General features: G+C 39.8%; 1 protein-coding gene across 1 annotated transcript in view; it reads right to left on the reverse strand.

The window, feature by feature from the left end:
• Window positions 1–10,030: 10,030 nt before the first annotated feature.
• The window catches only part of LOC139462560 (uncharacterized), a 63,230-nt gene continuing 55,733 nt past the window's right edge, over window positions 10,031–17,527 (reverse strand). Inside the window, exons 18-25 of the mRNA XM_071244381.1 lie at window positions 16,900–17,010; window positions 16,000–16,137; window positions 14,357–14,508; window positions 13,940–14,119; window positions 12,765–12,959; window positions 12,001–12,048; window positions 11,040–11,159; window positions 10,031–10,539 (exon numbers count right to left, since the gene is read on the reverse strand). Coding sequence (XP_071100482.1) covers window positions 10,464–10,539; window positions 11,040–11,159; window positions 12,001–12,048; window positions 12,765–12,959; window positions 13,940–14,119; window positions 14,357–14,508; window positions 16,000–16,137; window positions 16,900–17,010 — 1,020 coding nt within the window. The 3' untranslated portion in view covers window positions 10,031–10,463. The remainder of the gene's footprint in view (window positions 10,540–11,039; window positions 11,160–12,000; window positions 12,049–12,764; window positions 12,960–13,939; window positions 14,120–14,356; window positions 14,509–15,999; window positions 16,138–16,899; window positions 17,011–17,527) is intronic.

Raw genomic sequence — 17,527 nt, forward strand, 5'->3', positions numbered from 1 at the left:
TAAAAACAAAAAAATATCCTAATACCACAAGGTTTTGGGTATTTGCTATTTTTTTCAAAGAGTTGGTCAATGCAGTGATGCCCTACACTGTGCCCTGCTGTGATGTGTTTGTAACGGTTGCCAGGTGACGCAGGAAACGCCTACCTTTTCCCGAACACCTGGTATCATCCGTTTGTATTAGTGATTCATAAACACATGCTCATAACATAGTCAGAACTGTACAGTGGACTTATGCTGATTACGGAATTGTTTTGTCGCTTTTATTTTACTTACATAGAGACAAATGTTATGTGGCAGTGCTATTTATTGTCAAACAAAAAACAAAAAGATTCAGTAGACGTTCATAGCATTGTGGTTTGATAATAGTTAGTTGTCAAGAATCTAGTATGAATGATGCCCCCCACAACAAAATAGTACTCCACACCGTAAATCCCCATGGTGTCAAATGAAGACAATGTTCTGTATACTTACTTATGTGGTGTTACAATATGATGGGTTTCCTCTCCTGAAGGTCAAGGCCACCCAAACCCTAACTGTTAAAACATGGAGTACATGTATTTGGTTTTAATTCAGTACAATAGAAAACATTTTTCAATGATTATTTATAATACGTATGTATTTATAAGCATTTCGTCTATTATAACAAACGCATAAGAAAACATATTTCAACATAGTAAGACGTGATAACGGTATCATGCAAATTGTGTTTATAGTGTGCCTAGGTAGTTATGTTCCGCCACATGTGCTTACATTTTGAAATATTCTCGCAACCGACTGAATGGATGTTAGACCGGACGTGCGTATAACGTATAAGAGGCAATACTCCTGTTGATTTGCATTGGTCATGTGTCTTCCCATCCTGGGAATGATGTTTAAAAGTTGTACTGCACTAGAGCAAAATTAGGGATATTCGTGAGGGCATCAGTCACCTCATTTGGTTAAGTCCAAATGGTTCATGATACATATTTATGGTGGGTAGGGGGGATTAGGCTGCTTTCGGTTTCGCATGCAATGCAAACACCTTTCTGTTTACGATGTCTGTGTTTCACTGTAATACATGGACAGCACGTCTGAGGCGCGGCTGTTCGCTGTGCCGGGTTGCGTTGCTTTAGCACGCCAGAAACCTATGATCGTGGGTTCGAATCCCGGTTCGCCCGATTACGTTTCAATGTTTGTCAGCATCATTCCCGTGCTCGTGGGTTTCACCGAAGTGGTAAAACAACGAGACTGCATCACTTCGGGCTTTCATCCCACATTAAGCTGACACGCCGCGATATAACTGGAATACTGTTCACTCACACACTGTTCTGTATTGTGAAGATCCGCATGCCTGAAACTTCCCCTAAACGTCCTTCCCCTAGTGAGGGAGTTTAGTTTTTTTCGGCGGATTGTCTGCAGCACGATTTCTTAAAGGACGCCTCCATACAACTGAAATATTTCCGATGTGGCGTTAAACATCAATTTTCCTACGTCTTTATATGTGAACTTGTACTTTCCATCTCTGGTGCTGTCAAACAACATCTTAATTTGGGTTGGTATATGTCCTTGTGGGTATATTACGATCAGAAACAAGTCAAATCTAATATCGATGTCTCCTCCATGTCATAGCAATCCTTTCTGGTACCTAGAGAAACATTCGTCCTTTGATTTTGTCAAGGACCACAACATATCGATAAGGTCCAGGGCTTCTTGGCTTTGACTTGTATGTCTAGTCTTTGTAAGACTTGAAAGTTATGCGTTCCCTCTCAACACCTACAGTGAGTGTCTTGAAGACTTCAACATTTCTCACATAATAGGAAGAAAATATCTTTGCGTTTGCAAGAGCTACTTGGAATTAAAGTCTTTTTGTGACTTTGAGTGACCGTAACAGATCAATCTAATGTCATCACCCAATAGTATATCTTCCGTTCTTCGAAACTCGATAAGCCAAAGGTATCGATTAATTCATCGTACACTTTTAAATGTTGTGACATTGTGCAAATATGTCATAATGTACAGCATCAATTTTTAATAAGGACCTTCGCAATTCCACATCTGAAATAGATTGAACAAGAAATTATTGAAAATGAAAAACAGACCGTGGATATGCCAGCTGTGATCGGCGGCCTGTAAATCACAGAGTGATTGGCGATTGAGAAAAGATCAACGCCGTGTTAATCGTTACTAGAGTCGGCTCCCTTAACAAACTGGCCTGGAATCCTTGCGAGATGTAAATCAATCTGGGATTGAAAATATATTATTTCCCTGTGGGGATAACAAATGTCCTCAGTTCCCATCGTGTTTTCCGAAAATGGGCAAGTGGTTAATGGACAGTGATGGGTTACAATGAAAACTGTGATGAAGACCTTCAGTTACAACGAGAAAGCACATTTGTACGCAGGGGCGGTCGGGTAGCCTAGTGGTTAAAGCGTTCGCTCGTCACGCTGAAGACCCGGGTTCGATTCCCGATATGGGTACAATGTGTGAAGCCCATTTCTGGTGTCCCCCGCCGTGATATTGCTGGAATATTGCTAAAAGCGGCATAAAACCATACTCACTCACTCACTCACATTTGTACGCAACCCACTTCGTACCATAGGTGTTCACGAAAAAATGTTTGATAGGTAAATTTTAATTTAAATGAAATACATGAAACTTAAGGATTTTTAAAAGTTTTATTTTTTGCGTTTCCAATGCATCAAAGTGGACTTAACTTCCGGAGCTTAAGTCATAACTCATAACTGTTTATCATATCTTTGTAACACTTTGTGTACACACCTGGCCGAACTGGTGCCCTCTGCTATTCAGGTGTTGTTGTTTCTAGATTTTGTGTTTCTCGGGAAATATCAAATCGGACAATGAACTGAAGGTTTCATTTTACGTAGTATTACTCATAAACCGTCTGGACAATTGTTCTTGAACTACACATTAGATAAAATACATCCTACAACCCTGTTGGAAATCCGGGGTAAATAGGTCCCCAGCAACCTATATTTGTTTTAAAAGACGACTACATGGATCGGGTGGATCTGTCTACTGAAAAAGTACCATTACAACTTCACATCCTTAAACATTAATGAAATCATTCAAAACATAGATGTAATCATGTGGTTTAATCATCAATCATAATGAACAAGCTTTAGGATTGTCATAGCCACTGATTTACGACAACCATTGTCTGAAGAACATTTGTTGTTCATTACTATATATGTGTTATCATTACACTGTGTGTCAGCTTGGTATTCCGAGTGCGGGTGTAGGGACGACCTCGATCAGGATGTGCCGCTCGTAGGAAACGTCCTGAAGTTGAGCTAGAGCTCCGCTGACCTCATATATTCCTGAGTTGGAAGGTCCGCTCATTGCTGTGTTTGTGTTGTCAGAGCAGGTACATGTATTCCGTTCATTGTGTATTTGTTGTTAATTGTTTACATGTGGTTCATAAAACGTTCCGGGATAGTGATGTCGATTGTGTTCTTGATTCCCCCAAGAGCCAATTCCCCGTCAACATGCGCGTTGACACGATTAACCGTTTCCAGAATGGTGAGGTATATGACAAACGTTTTATGCTTTCAAGCACCTTTTGTGGGATGGTCGGCAACGTTGCCTTCTTGTTCATCTTGGCATTTGTTCAACAGACTATTTGAGGATGTGCAGTAACATTGCCAATTTTAAAAAAAGATAAAAGCAACATGAGCTAGCAATAAAACAGACAAGTGAAACAGCCTCGAGTGACATAAATATCTGTATCTGTATATAAGACTGTATGACAAGAGGAATGACTTTAACTTCCGAATAGTCAATCTTCCCTTTATGTGGAGCAATATTTCAGCAGCTCCAGCCCTTGGTGTCTGCAATGAAAGACCTATGAGGTACAAACAAAAAGTATCAAACGACTCATGCTCAAATGCTCGAAGCCGAAGAAAACCTTGTGTTTTGAAAAATGACTTAAACATGACCGAGGTCTGATGCAATGCCCTATTTTCAGTTGTGTAATATGTTCCCGTGTTTGTAGATGAAGAATTGACTTGCCTTTGTATGTGTTGGTGACAGGTGCCAATGGTGGGGCAGGATATGTTCACCTTAGCGAACACCTGGCATCATCCCTATTCGATAGGGATTCATAAACATATGGTCATGAATTGTACAATCGACCCTGGCTTCAAAAGAGATTCTTATGATTGTGAAAAGTTGGTTGGTTTGTTGTTTAACACCACACTCAGCAATATTCCAGCTATATGACGGCGATCTGTAAATAATCGAGTCTGGACCAGACAATCCAGTGATTGACATCATGAGCATCAATCCATGCAATTGGGATCGATGACATGCATCAACGTAGTCAGCAAGCCTGACCACCCGATCCCGTTAGTCGCCTCTTACAACAAGCCTAGTTGCATTCTACGTCAAACATGGGTTGCTGACAGGATTATCACAGTGACCTGTACATAGTTGATTCCAGAGATCAGTCTCGAAGCAGCTTCAAAATGTACTTATTTCTTAAGTGGGATCATATCTCTGATGGGCATGTTGTAAATCGAGATAAAACCTTAACCCACAATACTCTTTGATACCTTATGTTATCAGTTGCTGTGCTAGAGTGAGTATGGAGCCGTTTCACCACGGTGAACACACATCTTATTATCCTTTAAACAAGCCATTATGTTTCCCGAATGGACAATCAACATCAATTATTCATGCCTGCATTACCTTTAACCAGCATTTCAATTAATGTTTACTTGGAATGAGTGAGCTTTTTGCAAACTTCCAACAATATCATGGCGGGGGACACCAGGTATGGGTTTCACACATTGTATCCAGAAATTTCAAGAAGGAACCTTGATTCACCACCCAACATAACCAGCGCCAACCAGCAAACTATGATTCTGTATATTTTAGATGGCTGTAGGTATAAGGGTTATGATCTGATACACCTTTATTTTATTCCCACTTGAAATCTCCATGGGGTACATATAAGGTTTCCAGCAACTTATGCTTGCCATATGCTTGTCGTAAGAGGCGACTATGCTTGTCATAAGAAGCGACTAAAGGGATCGGGTGGTCAGGCTCCCTGACTTGGTTGAGGCATGTCATCGTATCACAACTGCGGAGACCAATGCTCATGATGTCAATCACCGGACTGTCTAGCCCAGACTTGATTATTTACAGACCGCGGTCATATAGCTGGAATATTGCTGGGAGATGTGTTAAACAACAAACAAACATTAATCTAACATAGGACATGATCACAAACATAATTTATATCTTTTATTTCTTTATAAAATTAATGGTATGGTGATGTTCCATGAGAACACAGCTCATCCAATAAATAGTTTTGGATGTACAGGTATATACAGGTTGATCTACACACAATGCTTATAGCTGACAATACTGAATTAAATGTGGAGCAATGTAAACTTACATTCACAACTAATATTCTTATCCAAATAAAGCATACACTATTGCTTCAGAATATTCTAAAAAAACATGTATGTACAAAAAAATATAAATCATCAATGCTGAGTTAAAGAGGCTTTGCAAGTGTTAAGCACAGTACCAGACCTCCTCTGGTTCCATCCCCTACAAGCCCTCACATCTGATGTGAGGACATCGTGACCATGGCTGACAAGGATCAATCTGGATGGCATGAAATATCGCTTTAGCAAAATATTCCATTAACAAATATGTTCTTGAAAGCCATGTTTGAAATGGTGCAGCCAGCCCTGCATACTTCTCCCTTCAATGTAGTCTTCAGGACACAACCAATTAAATACTGGTTCTAACGGAAAGTCATTGATCAGAGCTGAAGGATCATTAGGATCCTTCTGGACATATTCAGTTTCTAATAGCCATGTATTTTCAAATACATTGCCCAAGCACTACACAAACTGTTGATGGGTCACTTCCTCATATGTCAGGCCAAAGAGAAGCTGCTCTGTCCATGCACAAATAACAAGAAAAGCACCCACTTATTTCTCAGATTCTTCAGGACAAGAGATTTCATTGCAGGTTCTCATATTGCTCTGAAACGGAGGGTATCTCAAATTAGGGACTGACTGTTTGATATTCTACAGGGAGCCTGGGATTTTGCATGGAGACCAGAGATTTTTTTAGCTACATTCTCAAAATCATAATTGTTTTATTTAAAACTTTAAGCCTAATTTTTCTTTTACAAAAAACTTTCTTCCAAAAATGTATTTTTTGTGGCCGACATTCTATTTTATTTCAATAGTCTGAAGCATGAATATTTTTTTCAAGCAATTTCTCGGACAATGTTTGTTTTTTTCAATAAAATCCCAGGCCCCCTCCACAATATCAAATGGTCGGTCCCTAATTTGGTGCCTGTTTCCACGTGATTAACTGTTTTTGACACAAATAAAATGCTGGAAACATGGAAATACTTACTTTTTTTATACAATCAGATATGAAAATATGTATGATCCTGAACTACCTTTTTGGCTAAAGACAGTAAATCAGTAGTATTATGCATGAAATAATATCAGGAGTTTATTGCATATATTAGAGGCAGAAATTGCAATTTCTAAACACAAAGTCAGCTGTAAGGTTTCAGGTTTATACAGTTGATGGACTTAAAACATCCTACCAGTCTTAATCCTGAAAACTGAGTACCTGCACACAGCTGAATAGTGGTTGAAGAAAATACACTTTTTACCAATCTCAATAGAATTAAATCTGTCAGTTTGTTTTATACAACATGAAAAGAAGAAAAATACAGCAATCTGTTATATTGTATTGCTGACAATTATGTGGACAGCCTACTAGAAGACACTGTAAGAAGATTGGATAAAATCTGGATTTTCAAGTCACAACATATCAGAGTCAGGAAGTATACTGTTGGAGTTTGTGAGACAACGAATTGCAAAAGGTGGACCTCATAAGTACAGTGACATTGTATCTTTGAGTCCTGAACAGTTTTTAATTTTTGTGGAAGCATAACAGCGATGACATTCATCATTTATCTATGAATTGACTTCAATAATACTTTTCGTTAAGGGACGTGTATAAACGTAAAAACCTTGGAGTGTACTGTGTGCACAACATTCTTTATGGTGATACCTACATAAACACAAACACATATTGAAGTCAACTCTCAGAAATAAGAATAAACATATCAACAATAATAATGTCACAGACTGCTTATTTAATCATTAACACACAAATAAAAGAGAATTCTGAAACAGTGACATGTTCACCGCAATACCGCAACACAAGCCACATCCATTCTCTTATCGATCAGTTGTCCGTTTATGGAAGTGGCTTAGCCTTTTTTCAATTTATGGAAACATAATCAAAAAGAATCACTTTCAACATAATTATATGAAAACCATTACAAAAAAGTTTGTTTACAGCTGTAAATTAAAACATAGTGCATTCAAAATCAAATGGCTTCAAAAGAAGACATGCCACAAACTGTTTCAACCTGGATCCGCCCCGAACTCCCCCCGACTGTGTGAAGGAGCAGACTGGAAGACTGGACTACCATTATCTAAACGTGGTAAGTAAGTAGGACACTACATCAGCAGATGACTTGTTTTTTTGTTTGTTGTTTTACGCTGCACTCAGCAATATTCCAGCTATATGACGTCGGTCTGTAAATAATCGAGTCTGGACCAGACAATCCAGTGATTGACACCATGAGCATCAATCCACACAATTGGGATACGATGAAATGCATCAGCGAGCCTGACCACCCAATCCGACTCTTCAACAAGCATGGGTTGCTGAAGACCACTTCCAACCCAGATCTCCCCGGGTCATCAGCAGATGCTCACATGGACGACACCGCCACCAGCTACATCACAACAACGACACCATCATATTGTTTTGTTGGATCAGTCACATTTCTGCCAAACTCAGATAAAGGGGGAGATGAGGTGAGGGGAAATGGGGTTTAACATTGCGTTCACATGTAGTCTAGACTACTGCCAGTTTTCTAGTGCTAGCCCATTGAGATACCATGCCGCAGTTCAACACGGATGTCCCACTCAGACACAGTAGACTGACTCCGAGCCAACCAGCTTTAGACAGGGTAACAACAAGGTATGATGCAGCCACAAATAGGAGGAAGGAAAAAGAATGACATCAGTTTCAACAAAGGTACATTTTATTTTCAATTTCGATCAGTGTGAAAATTGTTGGTATTTCTCAAAGTTTGTGGGAGGAATTTTGTAAAAGTCTGTATATCAAGGGACGGAACTCTAGATTTATTACGCAAAGAAGCAGCTGTGACTGATCAATGTTCAAAAACATGAAAATCGAATTGAGCATTGTATTTGTTTTGTTGATTATTTTCTTTAAAACACTGAGTAATCACAAAATATAATTTTAGATACGGGATGTGTAAGCAGAATAAATGTAAGTGTCAATTTTTCTTTAAAAAATAACATTTCTTTATGAAACTAAGGTTGACGTTATCTGTGATCCAACAAATAAACATACAAAGTCCTACCCCATGACAAATACTGATCACTCATACAAGAACAACAGACACAGTAAAACAGCACTTTGAAAACAATACAACTTCTTGTCAGTGTACATCTCTCCTCTCTGTAGAGTGAGTGAGTTGGTTTAACACCGCTTTGAACAGTATTCCAGTTATATCACAGCATGTCAGCTTGATGTGGGAGGAAAGCCCGAAGTGATGCAGGTCAAAGACGTTTACCACTTTGGTGAAACATGAGCATGGATATGGTGCTGACAAACCAAGAAACATAATCGGGATGAACCAAGATTCGAACCCATGATCATAGGTTCCTGGCGTGCCCAAGGGATGCAACTCTGCACAGCAACTTATGGTGCCTTAGACTTGCCCTCTCCCCCTGTAGAAGTAAAGACATCTCTCTGTTCAAAAAAAGTATGCTTCCTTCAAATCACCACCTATGCGTAGGCAATTACCATGTGGAGAACTCTCAGCCACTTTGTATGTACGAATACATATATATATATATATATATAGGCAGAAGTACAGAGCTTGATGTTGCAAAATATACATATATCTCCAAATCGCATATATGCCGAACAAAAAGGTTAGGGATAATTTGGAGAATTTCTTTTAGTAGTGATGACTCAGCAAATATATCCCCACAAATATTTTGCATAAGACTAAACATTACACATACATGTATTTCATTTTAAAAACAGATTATGTAAACAATCATAACATGCCATTTGTGCAGTTTTCATAAAAATTATATTTTGAATATCATAGACTATTAATGTCAATTTAAATCAAGTTTCAGTGATTATAAATGTCTTTTCACTTCACAAAGTTTATCAACATTTTGCTGATAGGCCCAGAATAAAGGGGATGGATTGAGCCTGCAAAATAAAAGCTACTTTTATGTCAAATCCTCAATAGTACAGTGATAGGCTTAATAAACTGCCATTTTATACTTTTGCATTATAAAAAACAATACTGTAGTGGTGACCAAACAAGTGTGATATTTCCTTCATGGAATTTAATGCTGAAAACACATGTTTTCCTGCTGAAAAACTTGTTTGTTGTAACACACCTATATTACAAAACCCATACAACTGGTCAGGACATATATACTTACATGAAACTGAATAATAAAACATTTAAAAAATGTTTTGAATTAATGACTTATACACTATTTACAATTTAAAAATTCATTTACACGCCCATTGCAATGTGACCATCAAAATGTTCCAATGCCATGATGACCAGTTCTATACATGCTATACATTCTATTTACATATGTATATCTCACCCCTTGAAAATGGATATGTGAGGTGTTTATTTCATCGCAATGTGATTGATATTGTGAGCAACAAGCCCCTAACCACTGGCAAATGCTTCCTAGCATTGGGTTAGACAATGACTACAACAATCTATACATGAATCTACATTATAAACAGCAAACACAGTAATGCCACTTAAATATCAAGGTTTAACATTTTCTATACAATCAAATGACAACTCAATATTGTCAAATCTTGCAAAAATGTCAATAAAGTATATCTACCTGCAAAAAACATGACAATATAGTGAGGGAAATAAAGCATGCTCCAATAAATATTTTTAATAATATTAATATTTAAATATAAAAACTGTAAATCTTCAGAATATATGGTGTATGATTACATTTTTCAAGGAAAGATTTTGAGTCAGTCAGATCCCACGTTAGCATGTCCCTGAAAGAAGGGACAGACATTATCACTCTCCTGCTCCCCAGAAACAATCAGCACCGTGTAAAGGTAGCCTGACCAGCTAACATTTCTATTTGTAATACTCCACCATCATACAATGTCACTGTTATCATATAATGTCACTGTGTAGGAAATATTGTCATCGTTATTCATGCCATTGTCCTGACTGATAAAATGGACACAGCTCGAGCCCAAGAAACTCTGAAGACACAATCACTCAGCTGTTGTGTTCATGTTGCCTTGCATGTCATGAACAGGAACACTATGAGAACTCCTTCAAACAGACAGATCTGTGGTTATTTCTTGGAAGATTTCTTCAGAATGAAAACATCCTGAAGTAACTCTGTTGCCGACGAACGGACGTTTTGATCCCTGGAAATGAATAAGATTCACATGATTACATATTCATTTATCCAGAGATAACATAAAATTACAAATGACCAGTTCCTTACAGAAAATGGGGAACTCACTATACAGAGGAGATATTGAGCTGTGCATTTCCTGAAGAAAACAACTCACAAACACAACAGGCATGAAATACTCATATCCCCCACTCTATGACATGTCTGGTTGTGTGCAAGACAAGAAATATTGAATGGTTTTCAAGACCTGCTCTGGAAACAAGCACTACCACCATTTTCAGTCTAAGTCAAAGTCGTTGCCATGGAAACGTGAAAAATAAATTTTTCAAAAATCCCAAACTATCAAAAGGCACCAGTTAACCACTAGACCCACCTATGTGCAAAGTTTGGTTAAGATATTTCTTATGGTTTTGGAGTTGTGGCGGACAGACTGACAGCACCCATTGCTTTATCTCCTCTAGACTTTGTGATGAGGGATAATTAATACACAAAAACAATATGCAGACTGACCTTGTGAGGCACTTCATGACAAACTCCCTGGCTTCTGGGGAGAACTTGTCCTCTGGCAAAGTGGGAGCTGGCTTATCAGATCCAATAGCAAATATGGCAGCCATCGGGTTCATGTCCGACCTAAAGGATATTTGACATGACAGTATTGAATAATCGTACCCCGAAAATAAGCGGTTTCAATTACTTCTATGTCATTCTTTCAAGAACGATGGATGAGTGGATGATGGCATGAGCACAATCCACAGTGTCAGTGTACCATGACCCATCATCAGCCAGGTCACACACTGTAACCATGTTCACATTAGTGAGGGTGCCAATCTCCACAGGATTTCCACATAGAATGCATGACCATTCATGCTTCTAAGCTTAGGGCTCAATATTTTATTGATTTGTCACTTTTTGCAAGAAAACTAGAATGAAAAATGCATTTCAACATTGAAATATTGGCAACCACGAGCAAATCAGATAAATGTTTCATGTCATTCAGGGGGCACGGGTGGCCCAGTCATCTAACTCTGTGCAATTTGCAGAGTTGCGTCCCTTGGGCATGCCAGAAACCTACGATTGTGGCTTCGAATCCCGGTTTGCCCCGATTATGTGTCTAGGTTTGTCAGCACCATACCCGTGCTCATGGGTTTCACCAAAGTGGTAAACCTCAGACTTTCCTCCCACATCAAGTCGATATGCAGTGATATAACTGGAACACTGTTAAAAGCGGTGTTAAACCCAACTCACTCACTCACTCACTCATGTCATTCAGCGTACTGCACTGTGGCATCAGGAATACCACTTAACAGCTCGCATCCAGCGTACGAAAGTGGGTTGGCACCCTCAATAGTTATATTACAAAGGCATGGACTACACTAGGGACTGCTGAGAATCCTAGAATCTATGGCAGACGTTTACTGTACAGATTAAATAATGCTTGAAATACTTGGACAAGATCTGGAGCGTCACTCACCAAGGTGGTTTCCTCGTGGCCATCTCAAACACAGTGCATCCCACACTCCTGAATAACGGAAGGGAAAACATTTCAGTGACAAAAGCATACTGAAGCTATGCACACCAGGGATCTATCTAGGATTCTAAACTAAGTGCCCTTGGCAGGCACAGTGGGAAGAAATCAATAGTTTTAAATATTATATTTCCTGAAACCTTGGGTATTGCATTCAGTGCAATAATGTAGATCTAAACATTGAAGTCTTTTCCTCTTCATTGGTCCTGTTATCAGAGCATTACATGTTACCTCTACAGTGCAGTGTCAGAAGCTATAACCTCATTGACATAAATTGGGATATTCTTAATTCTAATTTGGGAATGTTAACTGACATGGGTGAGGCCTCTAAGTAGGTCTTGATACAAAATATTTTATCATATACAAATACACACTGAAGCTATACATAGTCTTTTATTGTGATGTTCTCATGACTGCCTCAGTCAGTCAACTTGATTCTCAAACTATTCATAGGATACTCAATTTTGATTGGTCAATCAGAGGTTTCAAATCACAATAACTACCTATATGAATAACCACAATAACTGATTGAAACAACTGATTAGACAGCCACATCACTGCACTGTTCAAAATTAGCGCAGTCAGATCAACAGGTAACCTAGCTCTACATTGAAAACACAGCATGTTTATGTAGAAATATGTCATCTGGCTGAAGAATAACCTCCTCTGTAGCCCAATTCTATCCCAAAACACATCCACAAAGCACGCACCATATATCTGACTTCTTGCCATGGCCGGTCTCGTTGACCACCTCCGGCGCCATCCAGTACGGAGTGCCCTTCATGGATTTGAGAATCTGACTCTGGCTCATGCTGAGGTTGATGCACAGTCTCTTGGCGCAGCCGAAGTCAATCAGTTTGATGTCACCATTGGGCATCAACATCACATTGCCGCCCTTGATGTCTCTGAAGAAAGAAATATTGGAACGTGTGAAGGAAAACAAATTTTCCATTTTAAGGAATCATTTCAAAACATTTTCTTTTCCACAGAATTCAATTTTTGTTAAATATTTTTTGTCTATAACCATAAAGTCAGTGGAAATTTTAGGGAGTGGTTGTGTGAGTGAGTGATTATTGATTAATGTCACATCAGCAGTCTTAGAGCTGTTCATAACAAGTGAATGCGCTTGGTTGTTCTTGATAAGTTAACCAAATATAAATCAGTTTTGCATATCCTAAATTTGGTAAAAAAAAGACTTGTAAAGAATTTGAAATTTCCAAAATTTCACATTATAGAAAAAAAATGTTCTGATATTCCAGTACAAGACGAAATTGACAGAAATGGAATAGTACAAACCAACATGGTCCCATTGTTCATACGGAATCATCTGACAATACAATCAAAACCACACTCAGTCCAGGGCCCCATTCCACAAAGCAATCTCAGCAGTAAGATGATTGTAATTCCCATACTTTTATACAGACATGCCACAAGCGCTAAGATCTCTCTGTGGACACTACAGACCACTCACTGTGTATTAATTATCTGAGGTACACTTAATCATAGGTTCCTGCAAATGAGTGACATATAACATTACTTTGAACATGTTTGAACACAATCGTATCATACAGAGTCATATAATGATGAAGAAATCCCAAAGTGACCGGGTCAAAGATGTTTTACCTCTTCACTGGTCAGGTCACACAACTACACACAGGCAATATAGGAAATATATCACGCGCTACTATCAGTATCACAGCTAACAGTTCCTCTTCACTGGTCAGGTCACACACCTACACACAGGCAATATAGGAAATATATCACACGCTACAATCAGCCACAATCAGCAGATTTTGACACAGCTAAGGGGAGTAACTCTGCACAGTAAACAGCAGGGCAATAGAAAACAGGGTTAGCCCTATAGCTCCTGGGAGAGATTGCTTACCTGTGTATGACATCATTCTCATGAAGGTACTCCACGCCCTCGAGGATCTGTCGAGTGTAGCGTCGGAACACTGACTCATCCAGGGCTCCAAACCTAGCCAGGATGCTGGCGATAGATCCGCCCGGCACAAACTGCATGAAGATGCTTACTGTGTAGTCCTCAAAGCTTGTGCCCATGTACCTGAAAAACAGTGTGTGAGTGAGCGAGTGTAAATGTAGTGGTTGAAGTCATGAACAACATCCCATGCCATTACATGTTTTTGTCATTTTGTAAGTCTATTATATATAGAAGTCAAGTCATTACATGTAGGTTTGGATGCAGGGAATTGCCACAAAGGTTTGAAAGAAGAGAGCATCTTCTGGAAGTCACTAGCTGGTAACTACTGGTGAAGGGAAACTCTGCAGGTACTTCACTCACCCCACGATGTTCTTGTGTCGGAGATTCTTGAGGAGTTCCACCTCCTCCTGCACCTTCTCGTACTCTCTGTGAGCCTTGTCCATGTCTGTAGTGTTCAGGTCAATCTGCTTCACAGCAATCAGCTCTCCCTCATTGGTCAGCCCACACCACACCTACACACAGGCAACATATGTATCACATCAACCCTCTGGTCAGGTAAAACACCCACACACAGGCAACATATGTATCACATCAACCCTCTGGTCAGGTCAAACACCTACACACAGGCAACATATGTATCACATCAACCCTCTGGTCAGGTCAAACACCTACACACAGGCAACATATGTATCACATCAACCCTCTGGTCAGGTCAAACACCTACACACAGGCAACATATGTATCACATCAACCCTCTGGTCAGGTCAAACACCTACACACAGGCAACATATGTATCACATCAACCCTCTGGTCAGGTCAAACACCCACACACAGGCAACATATGTATCACATCAACCCTCTGGTCAGGTCAAACACCCACACACAAGCAACATATGTATCACATCAACCCTCTGGTCAGGTCAAACACCCACACACAGGCAACATATGTATCACATCAACCCTCTGGTCAGGTCAAACACCCACACACAGGCAACATATGTATCACATCAACCCTCTGGTCAGGTCAAACACCCACACACAGGCAACATATGTATCACATCAACCCTCTGGTCAGGTCAAACACCCACACACAGGCAACATATGTATCACATCAACCCTCTGGTCAGGTCAAACACCCACACACAGGCAACATATGTATCACATCAACCCTCTGGTCAGGTCAAACACCTACACACAGGCAACATATGTATCACATCAACCCTCTGGTCAGGTCAAACACCTACACACAGGCAACATATGTATCACATCAACCCTCTGGTCAGGTCAAACACCCACACACAGGCAACATATGTATCACATCAACCCTCTGGTCAGGTCAAACACCCACACACAGGCAACATATGTATCACATCAACCCTCTGGTCAGGTCAAACACCCACACACAGGCAACATATGTAGTACATTCTACCATCAATATCACACAGCTAACACTGGTCAGGTCAAACACCCACACACAGGCAATATAGGAAATATATCACATGTTAATATCAGTATCACAGCTAACAGTTCCTCCTCAGTTCCTCCTCAGACACATGTAAATCTAACCCTAGAATAACACTGGGTTCAGTGTGATGGTGTGAACCTATTTCAAGTTATTCATCAATCCAAACTGACAAGATAATGAAGGGAAAATAAAGTTTCCCAACCTGAAATTACTCTATAACACTGAAAATGGAAAATATGTAAAGAAATATACTGACACACAATGAAAACACATAATCAACTTGACAAGCATAAAAAAAACCATGTTTTTTCACTCAAGTCCATCTCAAAAAACATCAAATGAGATTAGGACTGGCACAAGAACATTGCTGTAATGATGATCTGGTGCCTAAACACACAGAACTCACTAGATTTTTGTGTCAATATTGCCAAATATTACTCAAATTTGAATATGTATTTTCAAAGTGTGTCAGAATAGGACAATTGCAAACATAGGAAACCTTTAATTGTTCTGAAAGGTGAACATGACTGAAACTCACGGTTCCAAAGGCTCCTTTGCCAAGGACATTTCCTTTCTTCCACTGAATTGTCTCCTCAATACTGGACCCAATACTGTCCTCAGTGCAGGCACTGCCTGTTCTGCTTCCTCTGCGGCCACTCAGTCGACTGCACAGGGTCTGCAAGGTAGGGTACACGGTGACAAAGATGTGACATGCTAATTGCTACTGACATCAATGGCCTCATCAGGCACTAGTGACTGGGGTGGAGAATGGTTTCCAAGGTTACCAATACACGGGACTGTTCATCCAACAGTGTCTGAGGTGGAGGGAGGTTTCCAAGGTAACCAATACACAGGACTGTTCATCCAACAGTGTCTGAGGTGGAATGAGGTTTCCAAAGTAACCAATCGACAGGACTGTTCATCCAACAGTGTCTAAGGGGGGAGAATGGTTTCCAAGGTAACCAATACACAGGACTGTTCATCCAACAGTGTCTAAGGGGGAGAATGGTTTCCAAGGTAACCAATACAAGGGACTGTTCATCCACCAGTGTCTAAGAGGTAGAATGGTTTCCAAGGTAACCAATACAAGGGACTGTTCATCCACCAGTGTCTGAGATGGAGACTGGTACACAGGCTCTTAGTGTCAGAAGTGGAGAATGGTTTCCAAGGTTACAATACACAGGCTCCTAGGCCACTAGTGTCTGAGATGGAGAATGGTTCCCATGGCCACCAATACACAAGACAGAGTTTCAAAGATTTTCCACAGATAGTCTCTATACGCATAGAGCCTCTTGTTCTCTTATAATACAAAAATATTTCAGTTGACATGAGAATATCCTGGTAATACACCTAAACGTGCTACACATTAGTATCAGGCCTTGCCATAAAGTACTGGTTGACAGGTGGGCTCACAAGCAGACACTCTACAAGGGCTCACCTCCCCATCAGATGTGTTGGCAAGTATAGGATCTGCAACTTCAGCAGCTACAGCTTCGGACAACTTCTCCAGAACATCCATCTCCTCCTGGACTATGGACGTCTCAACATGCTGGACAAAAGTAGTGAGTTTGGTTTTACGCCGCTTTTAGCAAAATTCAAGCTAATATCATCGCAGGAAACATCCCATGCAGGGAATTGAAACAGGTCTTCCTCATGACAAGCCAAACGGTTTAACTTTCCCACTGTCCCAAGAAAGATAGAATGTGAGTCACAGCAACATATGCCGAAAAGACAAAGCTACAACCCCTTAAATTGTTACAGTACACACCATCTTTATATTGTTTTTAATGTTTCATCAAAATGTGTTGAGATTCATGTTATTTGTCAGCCCTCTGCTTACTTCTAAATAGACTTCATAAACATTTCATAGTGAGTGAGGGACTCTGCTTTTACACTGCTTTATAGCAATACTCCAGGAATATCCATTCAAAGTAGGGAATATCAAGACTGGCTTACATGCTGTATTATTGTGGGAGGGATATAGTTGGGTTTAATGCGGCTTTAACATTATTCCAGTTACATCATGGCATGAGGAAAATCCGAGGTGTTGCAGGTCTCGAACCTTT

The sequence above is a fragment of the Haliotis cracherodii genome, unplaced genomic scaffold, assembly GCF_022045235.1.
Source record: "Haliotis cracherodii isolate W230 unplaced genomic scaffold, xgHalCrac1.p SCAF_15, whole genome shotgun sequence".
Lineage (NCBI taxonomy): Eukaryota > Metazoa > Mollusca > Gastropoda > Lepetellida > Haliotidae > Haliotis > Haliotis cracherodii.